The sequence below is a fragment of the Meleagris gallopavo genome, chromosome 3 (assembly GCF_000146605.3).
Source record: "Meleagris gallopavo isolate NT-WF06-2002-E0010 breed Aviagen turkey brand Nicholas breeding stock chromosome 3, Turkey_5.1, whole genome shotgun sequence".
In the NCBI taxonomy this organism is placed as follows: Eukaryota; Metazoa; Chordata; class Aves; order Galliformes; family Phasianidae; genus Meleagris; species Meleagris gallopavo.
This window is the reverse complement of record NC_015013.2, coordinates 64433480-64460519: the sequence shown is the minus strand read 5'-3', so window position 1 is coordinate 64460519 and position 27040 is coordinate 64433480. Positions and strand designations below refer to the sequence as shown.

General features: G+C 38.3%; 1 protein-coding gene across 2 annotated transcripts in view; it reads left to right on the top strand.

Moving 5' to 3' along the window:
• Positions 1-109: 109 nt before the first annotated feature.
• The window catches only part of UBE2W (ubiquitin conjugating enzyme E2 W), a 34742-nt gene continuing 7811 nt past the window's right edge, over positions 110-27040 (top strand). Inside the window, exons 1-4 of one of the 2 annotated variants that reach the window (XR_004159285.1) lie at positions 110-256; positions 17696-17787; positions 24022-24124; positions 26447-26602. Coding sequence is in view for 1 of the 2 variants with exons in the window: in XM_003205124.4 (XP_003205172.1) it covers positions 224-256; positions 17696-17787; positions 24022-24124; positions 26447-26602 (384 nt within the window). In the remaining variant the exon portion in view is untranslated. The remainder of the gene's footprint in view (positions 257-17695; positions 17788-24021; positions 24125-26446; positions 26603-27040) is intronic. The other variant, XM_003205124.4, reaches the window with a different exon arrangement.

The following is a 27040-nucleotide window of genomic DNA, read 5'->3' as shown; positions in this document are numbered from 1 at the left end:
GCGCTCTGGGGGAGTCGTGTGGGCGGTCGAGGGGAGCGGCGGGTCAGACGGGATCGCTTGAGGAGGAAGAGGAGTCCGGCAGGGCTGGGGCGAGCTGAGGGGCGAGCCGAGGAGCGAGCCCGGACCCCTGTTGTGGAGAGGGAAGAAAGTGAGAGGGCAGCGGCCTTGTGGGAAAGGTGAGGGGAGCAGGGCTCAGGGAGCGAGCTGCGTTGGCCTAGCGAGGATGGCCCCGACCCGGAAGGTCCTCGGAGGTGAGGTGAGGGCGTAGAGGGGAGGCCTCGGCACTGCTCCTGTCCCTTGGTGGGGTTTGGGGAGCCGGGCGGTGTGCTGGACGCGGGGGGAACGCAGGGGCATCCCGTCGAGACCCCGTCAGGTCGGTGGCAAGGACGGGGGCAAGGGCTCCGTCTGTCTGGGGCTGTAACTGTCGCTGGTGGGGGCTGCGACAGGCGGGCTCGAATCCGCGTGGCCCTGTTGTCCCCTCTGTGTTAAACGAGATCGTGATGCGGCTTCGGTCCTGCGGGCGGCCGGCGTCTTGTTTGGCTTAACTGGATGGATGGATGGATGGATGGGGCTGCTGGAGGTAGGGTGGCGTGAAACACCCTGCTGCTTGACAGGTCTTTCCAGCTGAATTATTTATTCGTACCTGCTCCGAAGGAGTGAGTCTTAAATAGTAGCTGTAGAAATTGCTCTGCGAGAATGGATCGCTTTCACTGCGTGCTGTTCGGAGTAGATGGGGATTTATTGTGACGTGCCCAGGACAAAGGATCGCTGGTTTGGTGGCTGTAGTCTCTGTCTTTTCTTACCTTACCTGTAACTGCTTTGCTTTACCTTAATTTTTTTCCATGTTGTTTTTAAATGTAGATGACTGAATATTTCTGTTTTCTTTTTCCAGTTGCTGTTTCTTCTCTTGTTTTCATTCTGTTTTTTTTGTTTGTTTGGTTTTTTGTCTCTACTAATTGGACAACCCTGGAGTGTAGAAATAATCAGATTAATTGTCCTGATAGCCCAGCTTTAGTATTAGTGAGAGTTAAAATGTCAGAACAGTGAATCTTTTGGGGTAAAAATTCTACTGGTGATGTTTTAGTGCCATAAAAATAACCGTCTGTCTTTCTGAGTTATTGAAATGAAATGGGATCAAGAACTTGAACGCACTTGAACATACTGTACAGAATGTTCTTGATTTAGCAGTACTTTAGACAGATAGTCTGATGCGTCTTTGATTTATCAGCTTAGTCTGGCAGATGCGTTTTTGTAATGCTTTTTTTTATGGTTGAACTTCACAACCTCAAGTGCAGAATTGAGGCAGTCATTCATGAAGCAGAACCTTTTATGAAGCGATGTGGGGTGAAAAACAACATAGGGAAATAACAGTTCTGAAACATGAAGGAGGGAGGCACTCTATGGGCCTCTGTAAGCCTGGGCTGTGCTGCTGTGTTTGGCCTATAAAATGACCTTCTGCAGCTTGCCTCACCCTTGTTCCTGTTGATCCCTTTTGAAAAAGAGAAATAGTGATTACAAAAAGTGACGCTGTTTAGGATACAGAATGATAAATATTGTCTCAAAGATCGGTTGTGTAGAGGTTATACTCTCTTCCTGTAAACATGGCTATAGTAGGTCTAATGATGTAATTGATTCTGTTTTAGATATAGTTGCTGTAAGATTATACTTTAAATTTTGTTCTTTTGTCTTTTGATGAGACAAATTTACAGAGTTCTTTCTGTTAGTTTACATCCTACTATTTATAGGAATCTGAAATAATGACTTTTTTTCTCAATTTTAGCCATTCACTTCTGCTATATTAAAAAATCTAGAAGAATGGAAAAGAAATTCCTTAGGAACTGTTGTTTTGAGTAAGTGGGAAACCTAAACCTGTGTACTGTAAAGACATAAGTTTCCCAATTTTGGACACCTATATTGATGAACAAGATATGAAGGCTCTGAATTCTTCTAATGAAGAACATTTTACAAACAACAGAAGCTGTTGCATGTAATTCCAAGTGATTTTTCCATTCAGCGTTATTCAATTAATCAGTGCTAACATTTAATACGCAAGTCTGTCTCCATACTGTCACGGCAGCATCATTGGTGTTTTTGATAAGGATGGTCCGTTGGTACTTAAAAGACATTTCAGACTTTATTTAAGCTGCCGTAATTTTGTACAACGATGTAATGCCCTTGATCATTGTTTTTAGGTAGTCACTGAAATTTCTGTGTTTAGCTTAAAGCAACATAGCCATCCTAGAAGGAAAGCTTTGAAACTATGTCAAATCACTGCTTTTTGCCATGGTCAACCTGAGTAGCTACTCAGGTTGAGTAGCTACTGTGGCTCAGTTGATGAGTTGTAACTCATAAAACTTGTGAGTATGAGTCATTGTGTGCATATTGAAGTTCTATGATTTGTTTATGCTGGATGCCTGTTGTGGTAGGTTACTGTAAGGCTTCTGCTAGAATAATAGAAGTCAGTGTTGCTGAGATCCTCTGTCTTGCTTTATAAGCACTCTATCGTCCAAAGCGTTGTCTAATTTGCTGTTGGATTCACTGGATTCATTGCCTCAAGGCAAATGGTGTGGGTTTTTTTTTTGTTTTTCCCCAAGAATTTCTCATAAAAGTCCAAACTTGTGCAATTTCTTCCTGGAAAAAGGGAAGAAAAAAAAAAAACTGAAAAATTGTGATTACTGTAGAGCAAGTGAATTGAATGAACTTGCTTAAGAAAATTTGGCATTGTATGTTTAGTCTTAAAGCTAGAGATAATGTAAAATATATAACTTCTGTGCTAAGTATTGAGTAGTCAGTGCCTTTTCCCAAGCCCACAAGTATCAACTGTTTGCATCTAAACCTTGGAAGATCACCATATCTGGAACACTGAGGTCTTAACTATTCCTGTTTTACTTCTCTTCATTCTTAATGCTGAATTCCTTGAAGCTTTGAGTTGTGGCAGGATGCATTTAAGTGGCTTTCACGAACACATCTATTGGAACTGCTTTAGCTGTGTATTTTATCAACTCTGGTCTTTTCATTATGTTAAGCACACGAGGCTTGTACCTTTAAGTATTTAAAACTGATTAAATTCAAAGCTAATGTAATTAATGACAAAAGCAACTTCAGTAAAGATTGTAGATTGTTGGCCTTCAGCACGCATTTGTCTTATCAGGACTTTGGGTTTTTTTTGTCCTTGAAAACTGCCTGCTGTGAGGCCACCATCAAAATACATGCATACATCAAAATCAAAGAGCTACTGTAAAAGCAATAGGCTGCTTGTTTTCCAAATGTAAGAAAATATAACATTTGGAATATGCCCGCATTCATTTTAACTTCATTGCTTCTGTTCATTACCAGCTCCTGTAATCTCAGTGGAAGTTTCTGTTTCCAGCTGATCTCAGCTTTTTTGATTGCTTATTTTTTTTGATTGCTTATTGTTCAAGAGTTCTTTGGTATTGGTAGTGGTTTTATTTAATAATTTGGAAATAATTGTGTTTTTGTCTGTTTGACAGCTTTGTCGAGGACAAAAAAAAATCTAAAGTATATTCAGTAGAACTTAAAAAGTGAGGTGGGTAGGAAGGAGAGAAGGGAAGGGGGCAAGAAAAGAGTAAGAACTTTGATGGGTAAGACTTAAATTTGAGTGGAACTTCAGTGCTGTCGCACACTCCTCCTGTGCTGTTGGAGGTCACAGCACAGAATGTTATTTCTGTTATTTTAAATTAAGTATTTTAAAAATGAGAATAAAGTAAGTAGATGCTATAGCTATATAACCAGTTCTGAGATGTAAGCACAGTGGGATTACTGGTAGTAACTATGTGAAATAGTAGTGCCTTTGGTAAAATACCGTTGAAGATTTAAATAATAATGATAATAAAATATTAAAACTAGAAGATGCAGATACCACAATTGAGACCAGAATGAGCAGAGAGTAAAAAGCATTTCTCCTGTCCACTGAGTGGTTGCCAGTCCTTTGTGTAACCTTCAGTTATCAGTCTCTACTGTGAGGGGGCATATTAGTTTGGGCTTACAGCCAAAACGGAATGAGATAAATGTAAAATTTGTATTTGTTTTACCAAAATGAGTTTGTTTAATGTTTTTTTTAATTAACTACTTAAAATGGGTTGAAAGTCCATTGAAGATTCACAGCTATTAGTTCAGTAAAAACAAAACAAAAATTCTTTTAGGCCCTAAGGAATCTCACATGCTTGTTTTTGTATCTACACCTGTATAAAATGCTTTGGGAAATACTTAGCTGTGCAGCAGCTGCAGAATTTGTGGGTTAGAATAGAAGAATTCCCTTTATAAATAGAAGGCAATGGGAGACTTTAGTTTACTAGAAATTAATATACCTGGCTAGCAGCAGATTTGTCTCCCAAATAGGCCAACTGCATGGCTGGAGTATGGAAAGCTATGAAAGCTTTCAACCTGCTATTTTGAGCATTGATGTTGCATCAATGTGTGTATTGTTTAAATTAGTAAAATAAGAGCATGCAGATATTTACAGTGAAGAACTTTTATCCCAGTTGATTGTGGACGTTTTTTGTTTGTTCTCGTAGTGCTCTATTCCTGCTCTTAGGCTTGAGAAGGAGAAGAGAGAAGACAATAGATTTGCAAAAGCCAGGGAATGTTGTCTTGCTAAGCTGTGCCCTTGGAAAGCTCTGGGTTTGTAAATAATAAGCCAAAGCAGCTTAGTTTAGCTGAAATAATGAGCAAAAGGTAGGCGATCAAGCACTTATTTGTTTGGTGAAAATCCATCAGGCAAAGAATTCCAGACAAAACGCTCTTCACTACGCAGGTATGGGCCGTACTGGTGATACTGCAGGAGGTTAAGTGGTTAAATTACCCCATCTAATATGAAAGAGGCAAGGCACAAGTTCCATGAACCCTGCCCATTGTTACGGCTGTGCGCAGATAGATTTGCTATGACGATCCTATCTCTTATGTAGCCTTGTTTCACATTCAAAAGAGGAGCTTTCAAGGAGTTTGCAAGCTGAGGTTGGTGGTAGTGAGGATGGAGCTCTTTTACTCCAAAAGATTTCTGCATCTTTGTGAAGTAGCAGAGGACTGACAGCTGTGTACTTTGGGTTGCATTTTGCCCTTTGTATGGACAGAAGAGGCAATGTTGTAAGTTAAAAGCAAACTGAAACAAAGAGTAATTTTAAAGTGTTTTTTTTTCTTTTATAGAGACAGTAAATAACCTTTTGCAGTAGAATGCAGGTCAAGTAACCTGCCTTCTGCCTGCTTATAAGAATTGAGGGCTTTCAAAAGGTGTTCTGAAATCTTGCAGGTTGTTTGCTTCCTTGGTCACCTGCCTCCCTCCATCTGAGGTCACCTTTCTCACTGGAATTAAAGCAGAGTATTAATGTAGAGGACAAAAAGAAGGGGAGGGAACACCGCCATTCAATGTTCAGTGAGAAAGGACAGAAGGGAATGGTGGCAGAACATGATTTACTGAGACTTATTTTGGTGGTGATTGTTGATGTGATTGAGGATGCTGTTTGGCCTTTTGTACACAGTTTTAACAAGAGCTTTTACTGTTTGTTAACAAAACCAAAGTTGTCATATTTTTATTCAACTCATAAAAATATTGCTTTATTAGCCTCATGAAAAAGGTCCTGTATATTTGTTAATGTGTTAAGTTTACCAGAGTATAGCAAGTATTGTCTCTAAAATAATGGAATAAAAATCTTCGTAGAATTCTATGCTACTTGTATAGATTGGTGTATTTCTTCTTGATTGAAAATAGCAGCCAATAAAGAGAAGGAATGAAGGAACTGAATGGGTTGAGACTTCCCAAATTTCCTCCCTGTCCTATTTTAATGATATGGATTAGATGAATATATAAATCTCATTATAGTTTGCTGTTTTCAACTTCTTTTTTCCAAAAGGCTTTTTTTTTTTTCCCTTTTTCTTAGAATCCAGCCTTATATCATGATTATTCTTTATAAGAAATTGCCTGGTTGTCCTCGTTATGCCAACCCATGCTATTATGGTAAATTCATTGCTTTAACTGAAGCAGGCTAAATAACGTCCTTTGAAGACTGAATTATTTGTTGGACTTGTTAGCACCATGTGGGGCTTTCCTGGGCATTGGTGTGTTTGAAGAATCAATTCAAAAAGCAGATTATTAGCTGTCAGTTTTATTCTTCATCGATGGATTTCATGTAATTAGCTTTAAAATGAGAAGTTTAGTGTCAAAAAAGGGATTAGCTGACAAAAAGCATTTCAGGCTGTGGTGTGCAGAGTGGCTTTGTGTGTGGTTGTTGGTTTCTATTTAATTGTTTTGTAGTTCTCACTTAAGGTTGATGTTGTCTCTTAGCCACTAAGTCAATTGTACTATTTATTCCTTTTAGAAGAGGAATAAATTGTTCCTCTGACCTCCTGGTCAAATATTGAGAAATCCACAGCATGCAGTATTTCTTGCTTTGTTTTAGAATATCTTGGTAAAGCACATGAAGAAAATATCCTGTTTACTCAGCTGAGAGGTCAGCACGACCACTCGCCCATCCCTCCCCAATCCTAGTGGGGTCCTAAAATGTTCAGAATAAGAAAGTGTTATAGGTGGAAACTTCTTCATGCTCTGCCTTTAGGTTCCCTTAAGAAGAGAGCAATGTGCAAAATGCCTGGTTTCTGGGACTTGAATTATGGATTGGTCTGGGAGAATAACGTGGAACAGGGCTGCCAGATGTTAACATGTTTTATTAGAAATAAGAAGGAGGGGACTAATCTGCTTCTGCATCCGAGTACAGATTGAAAACCTAATATTTAGCCAAAAATAGATCAAACTGAAAAACAATTCTTAAAAATCAAATCCTGCTTTATTTTGTTATGGACGTATTATTTTGTGAAGCAACTTTGCAGTGTGAAGCTGCAGCTCTAATTGGGCACATCAGACAATTCATCTTTTTTCCTTCCTCCTCTGGGCCTTGATTAAAACTTAACATGAGAACTTTGATTAGAAAGAATTCTCCCAGGATTGTGATAGTCAAGTGACTGGGTGGCTTGTGGGTTTGGGAGTCTGGGCCAAATGATTTCACCTGAATAATGGGATATATAGTCTGCTGGGGCTTTCTTGAATGATCCAGTTGTTAGGAAACAGGATTTCTAGTTTGCAGTAGCTGTCTTTTGCATCTTTTCTATTGATTGCTTGATTTTTAGTTATAAAAAAAAAAAGTATTAGCTGTGTCTGTTTTTAATCTTTACTGCTTTCTCTTCTGTGAGAGAGCTTTCAGTATTTAAATTTGGATGTCTAACTAGAGTAACCTGGAAGCAGTTGCAGCAATAATGTTGCTGCTAATAATGTTAGCAGCACTGTTAAAACACTGTTAATAATGTGTGTTTGTTTCTGCTGTGGCTTTTTTGCTCTTTCTTCCTATAGAAGCTTTGTTTCACAAGCAGAGCTATTTTTCCAATGCTTTGAACTTCATATCCCTTGAGATCCGAGATGCTTTTCGGTAAGAAATATGTGAATGGAAGAACCAAAATACTGAAAGTAGGGTTGTTACTGCTCTTGTTGTTTCCAGCTAGTGGGTTGTGCCAGCAGACTTGTAACAGCTCTGCTTATGAAACAGCCTGGTGGTGTTGTCACAACAGAGTTGTTACAGCCTAGTGACAGCTATTCTGGTACGTGGTTACCATTTGCCTTCATTCAAGGCAGGAGCACATCTCTTGCATGTTAAAACTTTTCCTACTCAAAAAGGGTGTTTTCATGAAATATTTTGTAATTTGAAGGAGGGAGGAGATGAAAGCCTGTAAAGCAAAATGTAACGTTGTTTTTTTTTGTTGTTGTTTTTTGTTGTTGTTTGTTTGTTTGTTTTCCCCAAAACTTCATTACAGGATGCTTTTGTGCTGACAGTTTTAAGTCTTTAGATGTGCAAGATAATAGTTTGCAGTTACTGGAGAAATATTGTTAGGTTCTCTTGAGATGCAGTGGATTGTAACACAAAGCAGAAGACTGGAGCACTTAGGGGATTAATTTTTAACTTCTATTTATGAGTTAGCTTTTCTTCCTTGCAGGTCTCAAAACTAGATTAAGATTTGCATTTACAGTATATGACTGTGTGGCCTTGGAGAGCTACCCCTTTCATGTATCATCACGTTAAAGAAAGGGGATTTCTAATGCTTGGAAATAGATTTCTAACAAAAATGACTTGCAGATTTTTTAAGATTCCCATCCTTTCTGGTGCGTCATATTTCAAAGTTCCTGTTAGATTTCTTAGTTTAGTTTTTCCATTTCCTTATGATAGCACTTAACTGACTACAGCTATTGAGTTCTCTACTTCTCAAGGTGAAAAGGCTCCCACATTGCAGTTTAGTTGCCCATCCCAGTTTATGTTAGAGAAAAAGAAGGTGTGACAGTGGACCACTCCCTCCAGCAGAAACAAAAGGAAGCTATATACTCATTTTCCATTTAAGTTTTCTATTGTGCTAGAGAGGATTGTTCTAGCTGCCCTTACTATGTCCTGTTATCTACTGAAACTCCTCTTGGATTAGTCAGCTCGGTTTTTCTCTCTTCCAGAAATTTCAAGTCAATTTGAAAGATTGCTCACAGATGAGAGTATTTGACTAAGCTCATTATTTAGTTTTCAGTTTACCCATTTAAAGAATTGCACATCTTATGTGACATTCCTTGAAGTACTGGGAGGTAGAATATTCAAGAATTGCAGAAGTTTGAAGGTATGCAGTGAGCTTTCTGCAGCTTTATTTTTCTGTATCATTTACCTTTGTGAAGTATTCACAATATATTCAGCTCTGAGGAGATAAGGAGGACACGCTATTGAACTTGGTTGCATTATGGCATTAATATTTTACTGTTAATATAACAGTGTATGTGTATTTTGCCCACTCCATTTATGAGGTCCAGTACCTTAATTGAAACAGTATGAATTGGCTGCCTCAATAGTTCTCAACAGCGTCTGTATTAATAGTTGGTCGTGACCCTTATTGCTAAGGGTACCTTACTTTCTTACATTCTTTTTTTCTTATAGCTTTGTGGAGAGACTTCTAACTCTCTTTAGTGTCCAGTTTTGTGAAGGAGGGGTGGAACTGTTGTGATAATTGGCTTAGAACTAGAAATAGACACCTGATATTGTGATAAATAACATCTGGCTTAATGGTGCAGTCATCAAACTTGCTGATTCTAGGAGCTGGATTCTGAAAGCCCAACGTTGCCACCTTCTTAATCTCCTATCTTAAGCTACCACTCTGTTCCTATTTCCACATTTATCTCTATATCATTCTGCCTTGCCTCTGCTTCTTTATGTGATTCTTCAGGAATCAACAGAAGTGAGAAATGTGGCTGTGGTATTTGAGATGCTGCTGAGCTGCTTCTAGAGTTGGCAAAGAAAGACGTGCCATGTTGGAGAAAGAAGAATGTATATTTTTGCCTAGCAAAGGGTGCTAGAAGCTACTGGCTTTGGAGATAAATTTAAACCTGAACTGTGACAGACAGTGGCTGCCATCTTTCTGGATTGAAATGATAAAGTCAGCTGTCTAAGAAGCTGGCAAGAATTCTGTTGCACCCGGTTAATTTTATTCTTGGCTCCGTATGCTTTGAGAAGTCTTACGAGTTTGACACACAAGAAAATCTGTGGAGGATAACAGAAAGGGTTGCACAAATCCTATTTGACAGAATTAGCAGTAGAATACAAGCCATTGCTATCTAAAGTAACTTTAATTACTTGAATAAACTTCATTTTGGAATTGATGTTTGGGCCAATGTTAAGCTATGATCTTTGTTTTCATCCTTGAATTGCTGTTTCCTGTAGAGGTAGGTGAATTAAGTAGTGTTGGTTTCAAAGGCTTCCATCTCTGTGAAAGTACTCATGTTGACTGCTGGCTGTGCTGTTACTCTTTGCCTTTTGCAGCTGGTTATTTCTTTAACTAAAAGATTGATGTTATCTACTCTCAGGTTTCTGATCTTCCAGCTCTTTTCTTCCCTTTTTCTTCAGGTAGTGAATGTTTTATCAATATGATCCTTTTTAGTTTTGTTTAATTGGAAGTTGTATTAAAAAATGCTTAAGCATAAAATCCTCTCAAAAATAAGGAAGTTATCAATTTCAGATTGCCTGTGCATCTTTCATTCATTCCCCTTTTATGTAGGTAACTCCTTTACTGCAATCAGATTTTTTTTTTCTTAAAGCAAAAATGGCCAAGCAGGATGGGAATGTCTATATGACATGATGGATTAGCACAAGCATTGGAATGATGAACTTATGAACAGTACAGCAATCAGAAATCCCAAGAGTGCATAAATGTATAGAAATCATCTGAGTGAGTGATGGAGGTTATTGTGGGAGTGAGTAGCTGCACTAGCTGTGTTTTGACTGAGAGGAGCTGGTTGAGATGCTGAAAGCATCTCAATATGCGATGAAAAGAATGATATACTTGGTTTGTGGTACAAACAAAAAAGAAGAAAAAGTAATAATGATATTTACTTTAGATTTTACAGCACAGCTGGAGACCTGCAAATGAGGAAGGACTGCTGAGTGTCAAAGTGCTACAAGTTCATAGCTTTCCACTGTAAATTAGTATTTTTTTTCTGTCTCCATATGGAAAAAAATATAGTAAGTGTAATGAAAATCACTATAAAAGAAAGGGTGAAATCTACCCACGGTGCATTGTTTTTTATTACTGGATTTGAAAATATTTTTGTTCATCGCATAAAAGGAAGATAAAGAAAGGAATGAACCTGTAATGGAAAAGAAAAGCAAAGAACAGATGACGTGGATGCTTAATTACAATGAGGCAGTAAATCGTGCCAAAGATAGGACAGATTGTATAGCTTTTTGGTGTTGGATATTTTGTCAGCCACTAGGACTCAACTGTTTGGACTGGTGTTTTTTGGTTTTGTTTAAGTGTTTAAACATCTGATTCTGATAATTTTGGGGGGAATTATTTTGAGTGAGTTTCCAAGTAATAAATACTTTTTATTCCTCTGCTTTCATCTAGAAGGATGACTTCTGGAAATCACTGAACCAAATGGTCTCTAGTATCAAGGCTGTTCTGAAAGTAATGCCTCCTAATTTTATTATGCTGGCTTATGATGGCAGAAGTGAATGTTGAGGGATGCAGCAGATGTTGAACCTTCCCACCAGTCTTCTGTTACATGTTGTTGTGCAACAGATGGCAGCAGAGGAGCGATCTGACAAAATGGTGTCTGACATGGAAGTGTGGGTGAAGCAAAAGTGTGCAGTTGAGTTCTTCCATATGGGGAGGGGAAAGACACCCACTGACATTCATCAATGCTTGTTGAACATTTATGGAAACTGCGCAGCGAGGTGGTGGGTGCTGCTTTTCAGAGGTGGCAAGAATGGGTTGACTCCTCTGGTGCAGATTCTTATGAGCTGGTGAAAATGCATTACTAATGGCGATGACAGGTGGAAAATTAGCGTTTTGTGGCTGGGTATGTGCTCTATCAAACAGTATTATTGTATTCTTTGTATCTGTTGTTGTTTCCACGGAAATAAATACGGGGCATTACTTTTGGAGTGACCTATGTAAATAGATAAATTATACATAGCTGGGACATCCATTTTGGCTGTTTTTAAGGACGAATCATAGAATCATAGAATTAAGGATGGGAAAGATCTCTAAGATCATCTAGTCCAACCTGTGCCTTTGACAGCTCTAGACCATGTCAGTCAGTGCGACAAGTCCCCTTTTCTTTAATGTCTCAGGAACAGCAATTCACCACCTCCCTGAGCAGCCTGTTTCAGTACCTCACCGCTCTTTCGGAGAAGAATTTTTTCCCAATATCCATCCTGAGCATCCCCTGGCAAACTTAAGTCTATTACCTCTTGTCCTAACACTAGTTACCTGGGAGAAGAGGCTGACCCTCACCTGTACAACCTCCTTTCTGGTTACTGTAGAGAGCAATAAGGTCTCCCCTAAGCCTCCTCTTCTGCAGTCTAAACAATTCCAGTTCCCTCAGCCACATCTCATAAGACTTGTGCTCCAGAACCCTTGCCAGCTTCATTGCCCTTCTTTGGTCATGCTTCACTGTTTCGATGTCTTTCTTGTTGTGAGGGGCCCAAAAGTGAACACAGTACTCGAGGTGCAGCCTCACCATTGGTGAGTGCAGAAGGATGATTGCCTCCCTAGTCCTGCTGACTGCGCTATTTCTATTTTCTTTCTAGTTAATCTGCCCCAGGCCTGTAGCGAGGTATGGGGTTACTGTGACCAACATGCAGGACCTAGCACTTGGTGTTGTTGAAGCTCATAGGATTGGCCTCAGCCCATCAGTCAGCCTGTCCAGATCCTTCTGTAGGACCTTCCTACCCTCGGGCAAATTGACACTGACTTCCCTGTTGATGTCATCTGCAAGCTTGCTGAGGGTGTACTAAATCCCCACACCCAGATCATCAATAAAGATATTAAACAGGGCTGGCCCCAGTAGCAGTTGCTGAGAAACACCTCTTGTGATTGGTCACCAGCTGGATTTAATTCTGTTTTCCATTACTCTCTGGGTCCAGCCATCCAGCCAATTTTTTCGAGTGAAGAGTACACTTGTCCAAGCCATGAGCTGCCAGCTTCTCCAGGATACTGTGGGAAACAGACTCACATGCTTTACTGAAGTTTAGGTAGATTACATCCACAGCCTTTCCCTTATCGACTGGGCAGGTTACCTGGTCATAAAAGGAGATGAGGTGGATGAAGCAGGGCCTGCTTTTAAAGAACCTACCATGCTGGCTGGGCTTGATCCCCTGGTTGTCTCTCACATGCAGCACGATTGCAGTCAAGACAGTCTGCTCCATGACCTTCCCCAATACTGAGGTCAGACAGACCTGTAGTTCCCCATCTTGTTGAACTCGCATTATTTCTATTCTTTTTATGTGTAGTAACTATTCTGAAAGTGGAACGGTAGGTGTTTTTTCATGATGTAAATATTTTTTGACTTGTGTTACTGTAACTTTTAAATGAGTCAGCAAGAAAAATGTGATATAAATTAATGGATTCTTTTTTTGTGTCCCAACTACAGAAATAGCTAAAGGTATTACAGCTGTAGTTTGGTTGAAGTGAAATTACTCTGTTTCAAATGAGTGTCTGATTGAGGAAGTGAATTTTGTTCTGTCAAGCTGACAGGACCTGTCAAAAGGTATTTTGAAGGCAGTCTGTGTTGTTTACCATGCTTTCTGTTATCAGCTGGAGATGATTGGAATTTTAAGAAAATACTAAAGTGACAACGAATGGAGAAGCTGCAGTTGAAAAGAGGATTAAAATGAACAAAATAGGATTCAGTAGGGAAACCTATGATGTATTTAACTGTAGGGACCAGTGTTCCTTTGAGGCTCTAGACAATGCTGCTGTGAGTTAACCACACAGAATGGACAGTTAGATCCCATGCAACTGCTCACTCATACCCTCGTGTGATGGGGATAAGGATTGGAAATGTAGAATGAGAACTTGTGAGGCCAACGCAGTGCACATGAAGCTTTTGCTTCATTTAAGGAAAGCACATAAGGAATCCAGTTGCAACTTTGCATTGGCAGATAAACATTTAGGTATTTGCAGGAAACCACAGTTACGTCATGCATAGGGGTCACTTGGGAAATCATAAACTGTAACTCCAAACACCACTGCCCCCTCTTTTTTTCCCCTAGCTGTTACTGCTGACCAGGAGTTGTGTGAAAAACCCCTGTGGTTATTGGGACCAGCTGTCCTGTCTGTGTCCTGTCCCTAATGCTTGTGCCTCAGCCTCTTCGCTGCCATTGCAGTGTGAGAAATAAAAAAGAGCTTGAGTCTATGTGAGCACTGTTCTGCAACAACTAAAACATCAGTGTGTTATCAATACTGTTTTTCATCTCAAATCCAAAATATAGCTGCTTAGTTGCTGCTTTGAAAAAAATTAACTCTATTCCAGCTGAAACCAGGGCAGAATGCACTCTGAATGCAAGTAAAAGCATTGTGCTGCTACATGGTGAAGGCAAATACGTGGGATATATGCATGAAAATATAGTGAGTAAACATTCTTTTCAACTGTGCAGCTGTGAGGCTTCAGCAAAGTGGCTGCTTTTGAGTGTCAAGTTTCTGTATATACATGGATGTGTATTCCATATTTAATAAGTTAGCAGCAAAAATGAAATACTTGGAAAAAAATGAGAGTTAAAGAATAGTCTGTTTAGTAAAGATTGTTTAAGTAAGCTGGAAACAGTATTCTGTACCTGTAAGAAGAGTAGGAGGAGTGATTTGGTGTAATTTATTTCACTCGCGTTTCTTACTGTGAAAAAAATTATTCCAATTGCAAAAGCAGCAGAACAAGTAGAGGTAAGGTAACGTGGGAAATAATAAAGGCTTTTAACTTCAGTGGTATTTAAAAGTTTCTTTGATCCATACTTACGGTAGAAAGATGAAGAGGTGACTTCCTTTAGTAATGATCAAGCTTTAAGTTTGTGAGATTGTACAAATGAGATGGCTAAGATAGTTGAAAAGGTGTTAATCCGTTATCCTTTGTCCTGCTATGTGTGCCACTGCTAATGTCAGTTTTGTTGCTGAAAAGCAGTTTGCTACATTCATGGCTTTCAGATACACAGAAGTTGTCTTTTATCTGTGAAACAGTGCCTTTTCCAGTGTTTAATTTCAGAAACTTCAGAGAGTGTTTTCAATGTCTTCTGATTATCTTTAGCTGCATTCTGTGCTTTGTGTGCAAGAATGAAGAGTAGGCAGCAGCTTGAAGAATGTGGTTCTTCTCCTTTCTGGCACTTGAGACGATATCTAGTATAGTGTCCTTAGGGAGCCCTGCTAGAAGAAGGACACTGATGTACTGGAGCGAGTTCAGCAGATGGCTACCAAGATGATGAGGGATTGAACTGCATGATATACAAGAGGTTATTCATTCTGAAGAAGAGAAGACAGAGGGGAGTTCTCACTGATGTCTTCAGTGGCCGGATGGGTGGGCAACAGGGATAACTAACCATGACTCTTCATAGCTTGAAGCCAAAGGGCAACAGACAGATTGGAATGGGAGATGTTTCAGTAAGATAAAGAGAAAGGTAAAGAGAACACTTTGTACTGTGAGAGTAGTCAAAGGGTGGACTGGAGTGACCAAAGTGGCCAATTAAAAGACTATTTTCTCAGTGCTAGTTAGCTCCCTCTTTTTAAATATTTGAATAAGTTCTGGTTAGTAGTTTATAATTCCCTCTATGAATTTTGGTTTGGTTTCTCTAAGGTACTGGATAGCATCTTCCAGAGAAGGTCTGTAGGCATGTAGTAGTCTGCAGAAGTAGCTGAGTTTGATACTTGTTAGAACAAATTTTGAAAACTTCTGGTAAAAGAGTATTATGAGTCCTGGTATGTTTTTCAGTTAATCTATGAATGATTTGTATGGCCTGGTTGATAAAGTGTTAAAGAGCAGTAGAATTGTATATTTTACTTTTCCAAGTGGGAAAAAAAAAAATGATACACCGGAGCTTCAAATCTTAACTGTTTATCATTTTGTCCAATAAAAGGCACTCTCTTTGTGTAAAGACTGCCTTGCTTCTATCTTTAGACTGTAATGGCTAGAATAACAGTTACGAAACCTTAGAAGTACTTTTTTCACCTTGAGCTGTCTAACACTTCCACGATTTGTCATGATGGGGACTGGAGAAACCTAGAAATTGATTACGAAATGGTATTTTTGTCCTTTCATTTCAAGAGAAGTTATCTTAAGCTGATAGATATAGCTGAAGTTGCATCTTTTTCTGATAGAGAACCATGAAAAAACGAAAAGCTTCTCTGCCATCTCTGATGGCAGCTGTTGGTCTCCTGTCTTATTTCTTGCTGCTTTGGGCTGGGTCCTTTAATCCTCTAATAACAAATGGTGCTCTTAGGGGAAAAAAAAACAAAAAACAAAAAAAAAAACAAAACACTTCTGACCTTATTCTCAAGTGAAGCAGTGTTGGGATGCATGAAATCTGTATGGTGGTAACACAAACACCTACTCCTGCATAGACCTGAGGAAGGTATGGGGTTAGAACAGATATACTGAGGCTGAAGGAAAAAGCGCCTTTTGCTAGGACTTGTTTTTGAATGGGAGATTCTTCCGAGTGAAGAATGAGTCCAGGTTTCTTGGCTGATGGCATCCCCTTCTGACGTTTCCACAGGAGCTGTGCCTAGAAACTTCCTGTTAGTCAGATGTACCCTGGAGTTTTCCACGTGCGATAGGAAGTGATAGTCAGCTTTTCTTTGTGGTTTCTCTTGTTTCAAAGCAGTAAGTTTCTTTGCTGAAACTTGTTTTCATTTCTTGCACAGTAGAAATGTTAGAGGATTGCTTTTCTGGAGAGGCTTGTTTTATTGAGGCTTTTGTCTGAATATTCAGTTTATTCATGTTAGCAGTGCTAAATACAGTTGGTGTGGCAGTCTGAAGCTTCTTTCTTTACCATTTGGGGAGAAGAAAAATGAACACAAAGTCTTATATTAGTAAATTATGTAGGCTTATGAAAGTGTTGTTATTGCATTTTCAGCAATATAGTTGGTGTGCGGTAAAAGCAATAATAGCCTTTAATTAAAATTCTTTTCTGACATAATGTTTCACTTCAAAACAAAATGATTTAATTTCTTACAAATAGGGCACTCAAAGTCTGTGTTTGGCAGAAGCTTTTGTACTGCAGGCACAAAGCAAGTTTTCAGGGCTGCTCAGTAGGAAGTTATTTCAAAATGTAAACTGTGGAGGTTCCAAGGCTTTTTCTTCAAATATATTAATGAGATATTGAATCACCTCTACATTGTGATTCAGCATTGGGAACATTAGTTTGAGAATTAGTTTAGAAAAACAAACAACAAAAATCCAAAGTTACAAATTTGTTTTAAACCTACACTTAAAAAAGAAGAAAAATGTATGTTGAATGAAAATCAGGTACTGAACTCCAAAAGGAGATGTATTTTGTAATCCTTAGTGCTAGGTATGCTCTAAATCTCATGTAAGGACATCTAGAATTGTAAGGATGATGGAAATGGACTGGTAGGCTGAAAACATGAAAGTATTGGCAGGAAAAGGGAGAATAAGATATGTAAGAGCCTTGACTTTTCCCGTTAAATGGACGGCTTGGAAATGACAAAACATATTGCATAATGTTTTATGGAGAGGAAAAATACTCTTTGAAAGCATTCCCAGTGGTAACACTTTACTGAGGTCCCATATCGCTCGCTCTGTACGACAGCTCTGCTAGTTTGTATAGAAGAAAAAAAAGGTGAGAATTACCTGACCTACTGGTATACTACTTCTGTAAATATTATTCTGTAGGTTTTAAGATGCAGTTGTTTAAAGGTTATAAAGTAGTTTATTTTCTGCAAAATCACATAATCCTGGTTAGCTTTGTCTTCTGTCGCTTTGAGATGACCTAGAACAAAGAAAATGCTTGTACCAATGCCACATAGAATTATCTTAAACAGCGAAGAGAAGGTAGAGTTGTACTCTTAAGGTCTTGGAAAATTAATTGTAAATTTGATGCTATCTGGTGATTATGGAACATTTACTGTTCCATAAAGTGCTTCGCTTACTGCTGTTGTAATAGTTAGAAAATTTTGTAATCACAAACCTCCTAGCTTAAGGCCCATGAATTTGCAGTTTGATTTCTCGGAGATGACTTTCTTCTTTCTCTGCTTTTAATTACACTTTGTACTTAACACTAGATTCATATAACAATTTTGACCTTCGGTAATTGATTAAAATTTACTTAAATGCATGTGCTCGTTGTTGAACTTAATATTTCAAATATTCTCTACAATTCCTTTTTAGAAAAGATTACAAAAAGAACTATTGGCATTGCAAAATGATCCGCCTCCTGGAATGACTCTAAATGAAAAGAGCGTACAGAACTCAATTACACAGTAAGTATATGGTATATATACTATATATATATATGTATACACTGTTTAGTTTTTGTTATCAAGCTGAAGAATGTAAGTAATCAAAATCCCATCATACATTTTCCACTAATCACTCCAGGTAACATTCTGAACTTCTGTTTTTTACCTAGGGAATAAAACATTTTTCTAATTTATGAATGTATTTTTGCAGTGTGCTGGGTAATCTCGGGAACCAGCATAGTGAATTCATGAAATTCATATTAGGCATGTTACTGTTTAACAATGTGGCAATTGGTATAAACTCTTCTTGGTTTGGAATAAAGTAATTTAAGAAACTCTTGCAGCTGCTAGCCTGTGAGACTCCTTTAAATTTCATCAAAGAATGGAGCTGAGTTAGATTTTTTTTTTACGCAATTTAGACTCTTAACTTCCATCCATGTTTTCTAAAGGAAGCGGAGAAAGCTTCTTAAAAAAGCAAAGTTGCTGAAGTTCATTCTTTTGCACTATTTTCCTTGCTGTGGTTTTATCAGTGATCAGTAAAACTGAAATAGGTGTAGTTAAGTATTCTCTGTGTTTCATTGAAGTCAACAGGTATTTTCCTTGTATTAAATTCTTTCAACTGACTGAAATTCAAAGACTTAGACTCTTTTAACATTTTTGAATAATTTTGTCAAGTTTTTCTTAGCTTAATTTTAGGGAAATGTTAGATTTTTGCACCTACTAAGGTTTTCTGTGAGTGTGAATTTCTGTGATATGTATGCCATTGACTGATGGATCAATTTAAAAACCAAACGTGGAGCTGCCCAGTGGAAGTGGCTTCACATTTGAATTTCTGATGATGGCACACAGAGTGTGCCAGGTGAAGTTTTATACAACTGTTGCTTTTTAATGTTCCTGCTTTTTGTGATACTTGATGCAGATGAATATTACTGAAACAAATTGAAATAGTGCTTTCCGGAATTTGTTACTAATAACAAACTGCTGTACAATTCATGAATTGCAAGTTTTGTTTCTTGCTTTACTTCATCATTTTCTTCAGAATAAAGGTAAACATTTTACTTCTCAAAGAAACCTTAAAGATTTTCTTTCAACTTCTCTAAAGAGAAATAATGACTAAAGTAATTTTACAGAAAATGAAGAGCTGTAAAAAGAAAAGCTTGTTTTTTTATGTTCGTAATTTTCTGTTATTCCAAGGGTATCTTTGTTACCAGAGTGCTGCTACATTGTGGTTTTTGTTTTTTTTTTGCTACATGCAATTTTTATACCTTTCAGTACGTTACAAATAGAAACTTCCTGTTTACAGTTGTGCTAGTTTTTTTTTTTCAAATTGTTGCTGAGTAAAAAACTTCCTGCCATTAGAAATATCTATTTTTTTTTTTGCCCTTTAAGTGTTGTCAATGCTAAATAGAATGTTCTGAGATGATCAAATTGCAATTAGAGCTGGTACAGTATAGATTTGTACTCACTTAGGTTTGAAAGGAATTGAATCAATTAATTGAAGCCCATAGTGTAACTGGGTCATTTTAAACCCAGTTTAATCACTTTCTTTTTAATACACATTAATTAGAAGTTTTGGCTTAAGCAAAACAAACCAAAAAGAAAAAAAAACAGTAATATCTCAATCATAAAAAGAGCAGTGTTCGGAAAGAATTATATTCTACTTTCTAAGTGAAATTAGTTCAAAAACTTGAAAGTGGAGATTCTGGATCACAAAGACTGGTAAAGCTGCATAGCTTTAAAGATGTGTCATGTCTATAAATGTAAAGCAGAATGTATAGCAAGAGATAAGTAGTCTCAGTTGCAGCTAGAATAAATCATTATAGAATATCCTGAGTTGGAAGGGACCCAGGAGACTCCTCAAGTCCATCTCCTGGGTCTAAGCAAGACCATCCGAAATTAAAACTGATAGTATTGGCTTCTTCAAGGCCATGCCATTGCCCTGAGGAGCCAGATCCAGGACCTGATCACCCTCTGGGGAAGATCCTTTTCCTAATAATCAATCTGATGCAGCTTCATGCCATTCTCCTGTGTACAGTCACAATCACCAGAGTGCAGACATCACCACCAGTCTCTTTGCTCTCCTCGTGAAAAGCTGTAGGCTGTCATGCTGCTTCCCTTCAGCTTCCTCTTCTCTGGGCCACTCTTGGCATGTTTTGCCTTCTAGGCTCTTTACCATCTTCATAATCCTCCTTTGGATGCAGTAGAATACCTTTATGTCTTTATGTTGTGACACCCAAAACTGCACATTGTGTTTTAAGGTGAGGCCACACCAGTGCAGAACAGGACAGTCCTTTCCCTTGATGTTCTAACAGTGTTGGACCTGATGCACTGCAGGGTATGGTTGGTCCTTTTGGCTACCAGAGCATACTGCTAATTTTGATTCAACTTGATGACAGTCAGAATGGCTTCCTACAAAGCTATTCTGCAGTCTCTTGTCCCGAGTGTCTACATATACATGGAGTTACACATCGCAAGTGCAGAATTCAGCACTTGTTCTTTTTAAACTTCATGTGATCATCTGGTTTTCTGATTTGCCAAGATCTTTCTGCAAGGCCTTTTTACCTCCGAGGGAGTCAACAGTTCCTCCCCATTTAGTGTCATTAACAAACTTACCTAGTGTCCCTTAGAATCCTGCATTCAGATCAGTTATAAAAACACTGAAGAGAGCAGGCTCTAAAATTGAGCCATGTGGAACCCCAGTAGTGGCTGCCAGCCTGGTATAATCCTATTTACTATAGCCCTTTGACCCTGACCTGTGAACCAGTTGTTTACTTGTCATACTGTGAACTTCTCTAGTTGGATGCTGGACATTTTGCCTTGAAGGCTACTCTAAGTGTTAAAAACTTTTCTGAAATTTAAAAAAAAAAAAAAGACAAAAAAACGCACTAGTCCACTAGTTTCCCTTGATCAGCTATATAGACAACCTTGGTGTAAATGGCAGTTAAGTTAGTGAAGGAGGACTTTCACATAATGATCTAACGACTTCATTATTTCAAGTGTTTTTCAGTAACTTCCAGGATAATTTTTTATACTGTTTACAAGGCACTATAGTGAGAATGACTGTCCTGTAATTACCAGGACGTATTTATTGACCTCCTTGAAAATTAAAACATTTGCTAACTTCTAGCCAGCTGAAACCTCTCCAGATTTCTAAGACCATTGAAAAATAATTGAAAGAGATTTTATGGTGAACTCTATGAATCCCCTCACACACATTTTCATATATCCAACTGGAATGGCAGATCCTGCACAACTTCAGAGTTGGCTGGAAGTTTATTTCCTCCGGCTCACCTCTGGATCCCCTGGAGTTCTATCATCAGTATTGAAGACAGAGGCAAAAAAAGGCATTATGTGTTTCTCCTTTATGAATATCCCTGTTTGTGAGGTGACTTGTCAAGTAATGAGCCAGTGTTCTCTGGTGCTCCTTTTGCTGTTTAAAAACAGTCTTAATTCTAATGTCAGTACATTTTCTTTTTCCACCTGAGATTGTGAAGAAGATCCCTGCTCAACCAAGCCAGCCTTAATCTTCTCTTGCTTGATTTCTGATGCATTGAAATTCCCTTGCTTCTTTGCACTTAAGTTATGACTCTTAAAAGTGGCCAACACTGATGGATACCAACATCTTCAGAAACAGATTTCTGCAGTGTCTTGCAAAGTAGTTCCCTGAGTAACCTGAAGTCTGCTTTTCCCATATCCAGTGCTGAAGGTGGCAGTTTTCCTGTCACTAAAGATTTGAAACTCAGCTGCTTTGTGGTCACTGTGGCCGAAGATGGCTGCAAATTGCCACTTCCCTGCAAGACTCTCTCTGTTTACAAGTAACAAATCTAGGAGGGCACCTTTCCTAGTAAGCTCCCTTAGTAATCTCCTGAGCCTATTTATATCAGTTATATGATATTCCCAGTTAAAGCTGGGAAGTAGAAATCATCCATAAGGACAAGGGCAACTGTTCTAGAAATATCCCTTAGTTCATTGTAAAGTCATTCATCAATGTTGTCATCCTGGTTGGATGATCTATGATGGGTTCCTGCAACAATATCTATTTTATTTGCTTTCCCCCTAATCCTTAGTCAGAGACACCCAACTGTGTAATTGCCAAGTGTAAGTGCCATACAATCCAGCTCTGTTACATACAGTGACACCCCTTGCTTCATCTGCAATTAAAGGGCTCTTCTCCCTTTACAGCCATTACCATATTACCGTATTCCTTCTGAGGAGAATGACAGCAGTTCTGTAGGGAAGCAATTTTTCTAAAAATAAAATAATTTTAATGCAGTAGAGAAGAAGATGAGGGATTGGTGCTGGAAGTAATACTGTTTAATGTCTTTATAGGTAATGTGGACAGTGGGATTGAGTACATCCTCAGAAAGTTTTCAGATGACTCCAAGCTGAGTGGTGCAGTTGACATGCTAGAGGGAAGGGATGCCATCTAGAGGGACCTGGGCAGGCTTGAGAGTTGAGCCCATGCCAACCTCATGAAGTTCAACAGCGCTAAGTGTGAAGTCCTGCACCTGGATCAAGGCAATCTCAAACAAATACAGGCTGGGCAAATAATGCTTTGAGAGCAGAGTTGAGGGGAAAGATTTGAGGGTGTCCAGTGATGAAAGACTTAAAATGAACCAACAAAATGTACTTGCAGCCAGGAGGCCAACCATATCCTGGGTTGCATCAAAAAACATGTGACCAACAGGTCAAGGGAAGTGATTCTGCCCCTCTACTCTGCTCTCGCAAGACCCCACCTGGAGTACTGTGTTCAGTTCTGGACCCCTCAACACAAGAAAGACATTGAGCAGTTGGAGTGGGTCCAGAGGAGGGTCACAAAGGTGATCAGAGGTCTGGAGGACCTCCCCTCCAAGGATAGTCTGAGAGAGTTAGGGCTCTTCAGCCTAGAGAAGAGAAGGCTCGGGGGAACCCTGTAGCAGCTTTCCTGTACCTGAAGGGAGTTTGCAGGAAAACTGAGGAGGCACTTTTTTATAAGGGCACGTAGCAACAGGATAGGGGGAAATGGTTTTAAACTGGAAGAGGGTAGATTTAGACAAGATGTTAAGAAAAAATTCTTTACTGTGAGGTTGGTGAGACACTGGAACAGCAAGGTTGTGGATGCCCCTACCCTGGAGACATTCAAGCCCAGGCTGGTTGTGGCTTTGAGCAGCCTGGTCTAGAGGGAGGTGTCCCTGTCTATAATACTGAGTTGGAACTAGATGATCTTAAATATCTCTTCCAATTCAAATAATTCTGTGATTAGTGTGCACCACTTAAATATGGGGATAGCCTGTATGATGGCAGTATGGAGAGAGGTTTGGAGTAGTATCATCAGAACTTTCAGCTGAAATAGACCTTGTTCTTTGAATGTATTTCTTTTTTGAAAAATCTCATTTGCCTCACTTGCAACTGATGTAAACGTTCTTATCTGAGTGTTTTTGTAGTCTCTTGCTACATCTTTACCTTACTTTATCCCTCAGATGTGTGAAATTCTGTCAGTGAAAGACAAAAATGGGGAAACAGTTCTACAAAGGGTGGTACTAAATTATCAACAGAACTCTGAAGCAATAGAATTGGCTGAGCAAGGTGTTGCTATTTGTCACGAACACTGCACAGAATCATATTTTTGCCCAAATTAAAAAAACAAAACATGTCAGTTTATTCCATGTTGTGATGGAAGGATCAAGTACAGAAGAGAAGTACATCTTAATTACAGTTGCAAGTCATCCATTTTCTATTTTTAATTTTCTATGACCTTTTCATTTTTATGCTGTTAGCCTTTACAGTTTTACGGTTTCCTTGTGTGTCAGATTATGTAGCATTTCACTTCTGACTTCTTCACGCATGCACAGGAGCATCATTCCTTCTCACCATGGGGATGCAGATTTTATTTTAATAAACTGTATCGATGATTTCCCTGCCAGAAAGATAGAAACAACATGGAAGGAGAATGCCCGCTATTCTGTTTTATTCCAAGCCTATTTTTATGTAGGAATAGTCTTTGGAAGTCTTCTATGTTAGCTGTGGCTCATGTAACAGGGAATTGATGAGTCTGTGATGAGTTCAAGTCATCATAATTTACAGTGCCTGTATATGAAATACCAAGCTTGATTCTTTCAAATGTGGGCTTGAGGCGTTATTCACTTCTGTAATAGCTGTACTAATGGAGAGTTTGGAAGATTGGCTGCATGATAATTGATTTTATTTGTACTGTGTTCCAGGAGTAAAATAATAATTTGTTAGTCCATAATACTATTGTTTTTTCTCCATTCTTAGGTGGATTGTAGACATGGAAGGTGCTCCAGGAACGCTATACGAAGGGGAGAAATTTCAACTTCTATTTAAGTTCAGTAGCCGATATCCTTTTGATTCGCCTCAGGTGTCTGCTTTCTTCCTTCCTACTTAATTCTACCTCTAAGCAATAGTTGTGTGGAACATGCTGAATATTCATGAATATTAATGCTGTTTGTATATCCTAATGTGAGATTTAGTTGTTTCTAGAAAAAAACACATCTGCACAATATGTTTAACATAAGTTGAAACAAATCTTCAGTGAAGTGTAGTGCCTACTGCAGTCCACTTGGTTTCATGAAAGATGAAAGAACAATGTACACTTGAGGTTTCTTTATTTATAAACTGTGAAAGAGCAACACAATAGTAGAAAGGTTCCTTTTGCTGCAGCACAGGCATGAACAACAATTCTTTTGTCTCCTCTTCAGCTTCTAGTTCCTTTTTAAACCTCTTTCACCTACTACCATTGTTAATATGGCTGTCAAAATACTGTTATGTGGTAGGAATTCTCATAAACACCTGGCATCTCTGGCAGGTCTGCAAATCTAGTGGTTATAATTGAAGTGTGAGCTACTGCTTTCATGGTAACATTAAGTACCGGAGGGGCAACATTACTACTAGGGTGCAGAATGAGCTATGTACATCCATCTGTCTGTTACTTGAGAGGAAAGTTACAAATCATGGCTTGCAGGAGGAAAGTAGGTGTTCAGTTATCACTTCGGCTCTCCTGAGAATGAAAGAAGAAACAAGAGTGCTTTAGTTCTGGCTCTGTTTCAGCTCAAAGTTTGAAGAGTCATCTCTGCTTTTCTCATGGTTGTTGAAGCTCCAGCAAGGAGCTGCGGCAGTCACTTAAAATGTAAAAATACATATCTTTAAGTATTAAGGTAAAAACTAAGAAATGCTGACTCTTTAGTCTCAGGTTTGAAGGAACAAATTGGCACGTTCCATTCCCATTTGCATTTTGTCAGGTTTGCAGTAAGCTACTCAGAAGTGATCCACATGACTCACTTTGTTTTGATTCCAAGTAGGTACTGTTTGTAGTCAGTATCCAACATGTAAAAAAAATTATTGTAAAAAAGCAATCTAGATCAGTACACATAGACAAATGTAGCTATTTCTTTGTAAGCATAAAAGACAATTAAGAATTTAAGTGCTGCATATTTAGTTGTAATGGCTAGAATTTCCATCGTGCTGCTGTACAGTAATTTCATTCTCTGTTTTGAAGCTCTTGATTTATAATTCTTTCTCCTATAAATCTACTTCCTTTGAATTGACAATTTGTTTCTTCTGTTTAATCACTTGATTGTTTTCTGCCTTAATTGAATGTTGTCTGTTATAGTGTGCATGCTTTTACTTACTAGTATGCCTAGTACTAGTTTTCCTGTAAAGTGGAAACATTAGTTAGAAATTACATACATTGCTAAGTTACAAAGGTAAGCTTTCCAGTGCATAAAAAAATACCAGATAAAGATCACTCTGCATCCACTTTTTTCTGCTGCTATAAAGAAAAATGCATGCCATTTGGCAAATAGGTTGAGCTTTCTCACCTCAGGTTAATTTGTGATTAAGGTGAAACTTTTCTGGTAGTCAGTAATGTGATGGGGTGTGTGAACATGCACATGAACTTAGAAAATCTTAAGAAGATGTTTTGATTTGAGTGGTAGAGATTTATTATGTCATTTTGTAAAAGATTACAATGCTTATGTTGGATAAGGAGCTCAGGAGGATAATGCTGCTGTGAGGATTTTGATTTTTTTTTACTCCCTTTTCATTGATCCTGAGCTGACCTCGTGTTTTTGTCAAACTTACTGTAAGAGCAATAATTGTCAAAATTGATTTTCTAACCTTTATTATCCTTAAATAGAGGGGAGTTGAGGTTCTCAGTGCTATTCTGTTGTTTGCTTTTGTTAAATAAAAGTAAATCTCACTTAAATAACAATTTAAAATATTTCCTATGTGATAATGTGCATGGTTGTAAAGAGTCCTTTATGTTATAGCTAATAGGATTAGTGTGTTTAACTCTTCTTGAGTTGTCCAGAATTTGTCTTATTGTGTCCATAGAAATATTAATTTATGAATCTAACCTTCTGGGTATGCAGCTGTATTCTTTAGGATATAAAAGACTGAGGATGCAAGATTTAAAAACCTCAGTTAGATATATTTGTTGCTTTTATATTCTTTTTGTTTTGTTGCTATTCAAAGGAAAAACTGCATTTAGCCATTTATGCAACTTCACTTTCACTAGCTAACAAGGCTTCTGTCATTTCATTTTCCATTTTGACTAATAGCTCAAAAAATGAATATTTATTGTAAATGAAAATGTCAGAACCCACTTTTTTTTACAAAAGCGGTGTAGTTTTATTTATTAAAAGTTGGATGTTATACATGTGTGTATTTCTTTTTTTTTTAGGTCATGTTTACTGGTGACAATATTCCTGTTCATCCACATGTTTATAGCAATGGTCATATCTGTTTGTCCATTCTAACAGAAGACTGGTCTCCAGCTCTCTCAGTGCAATCTGTTTGTCTTAGCATTATTAGCATGCTTTCCAGCTGCAAAGAAAAGGTATGAGGTTTTTTTGTCATAGAGTCACTGGCTTGGGTTGGAAGGGACCTTAAAGATCATGTAGTTCCAGTCACCTTGTGATGGACAGGGTTGCCACTGCCTGCTGATTTCAGCACCATTGGAGTAGAATAAGTGAAAATTAGTAGTTCTCTACTTTGCGAAGTAAGATTTGTTTCTGAAACTCTAAAATAGGCAAATTTGCTATATCTGAATTTCTGTTATTTGAAAGTATTAAGCTAGAACTGCAAACTAAACAGTACACTAAGTACTTCATAACTTTGTTTTTGATGGTAATCTGTTTGTATGGATTTATTGGAGAAGAAGCATAAATAGCATGCTTCTACTTGTACCAAGTCATTACATTATATTAACACGTAAAGTTAAATTCTTGCAATTCTGAAGGCAAGTCAAAACGACTGATGAAACGTCTTTTTTGCA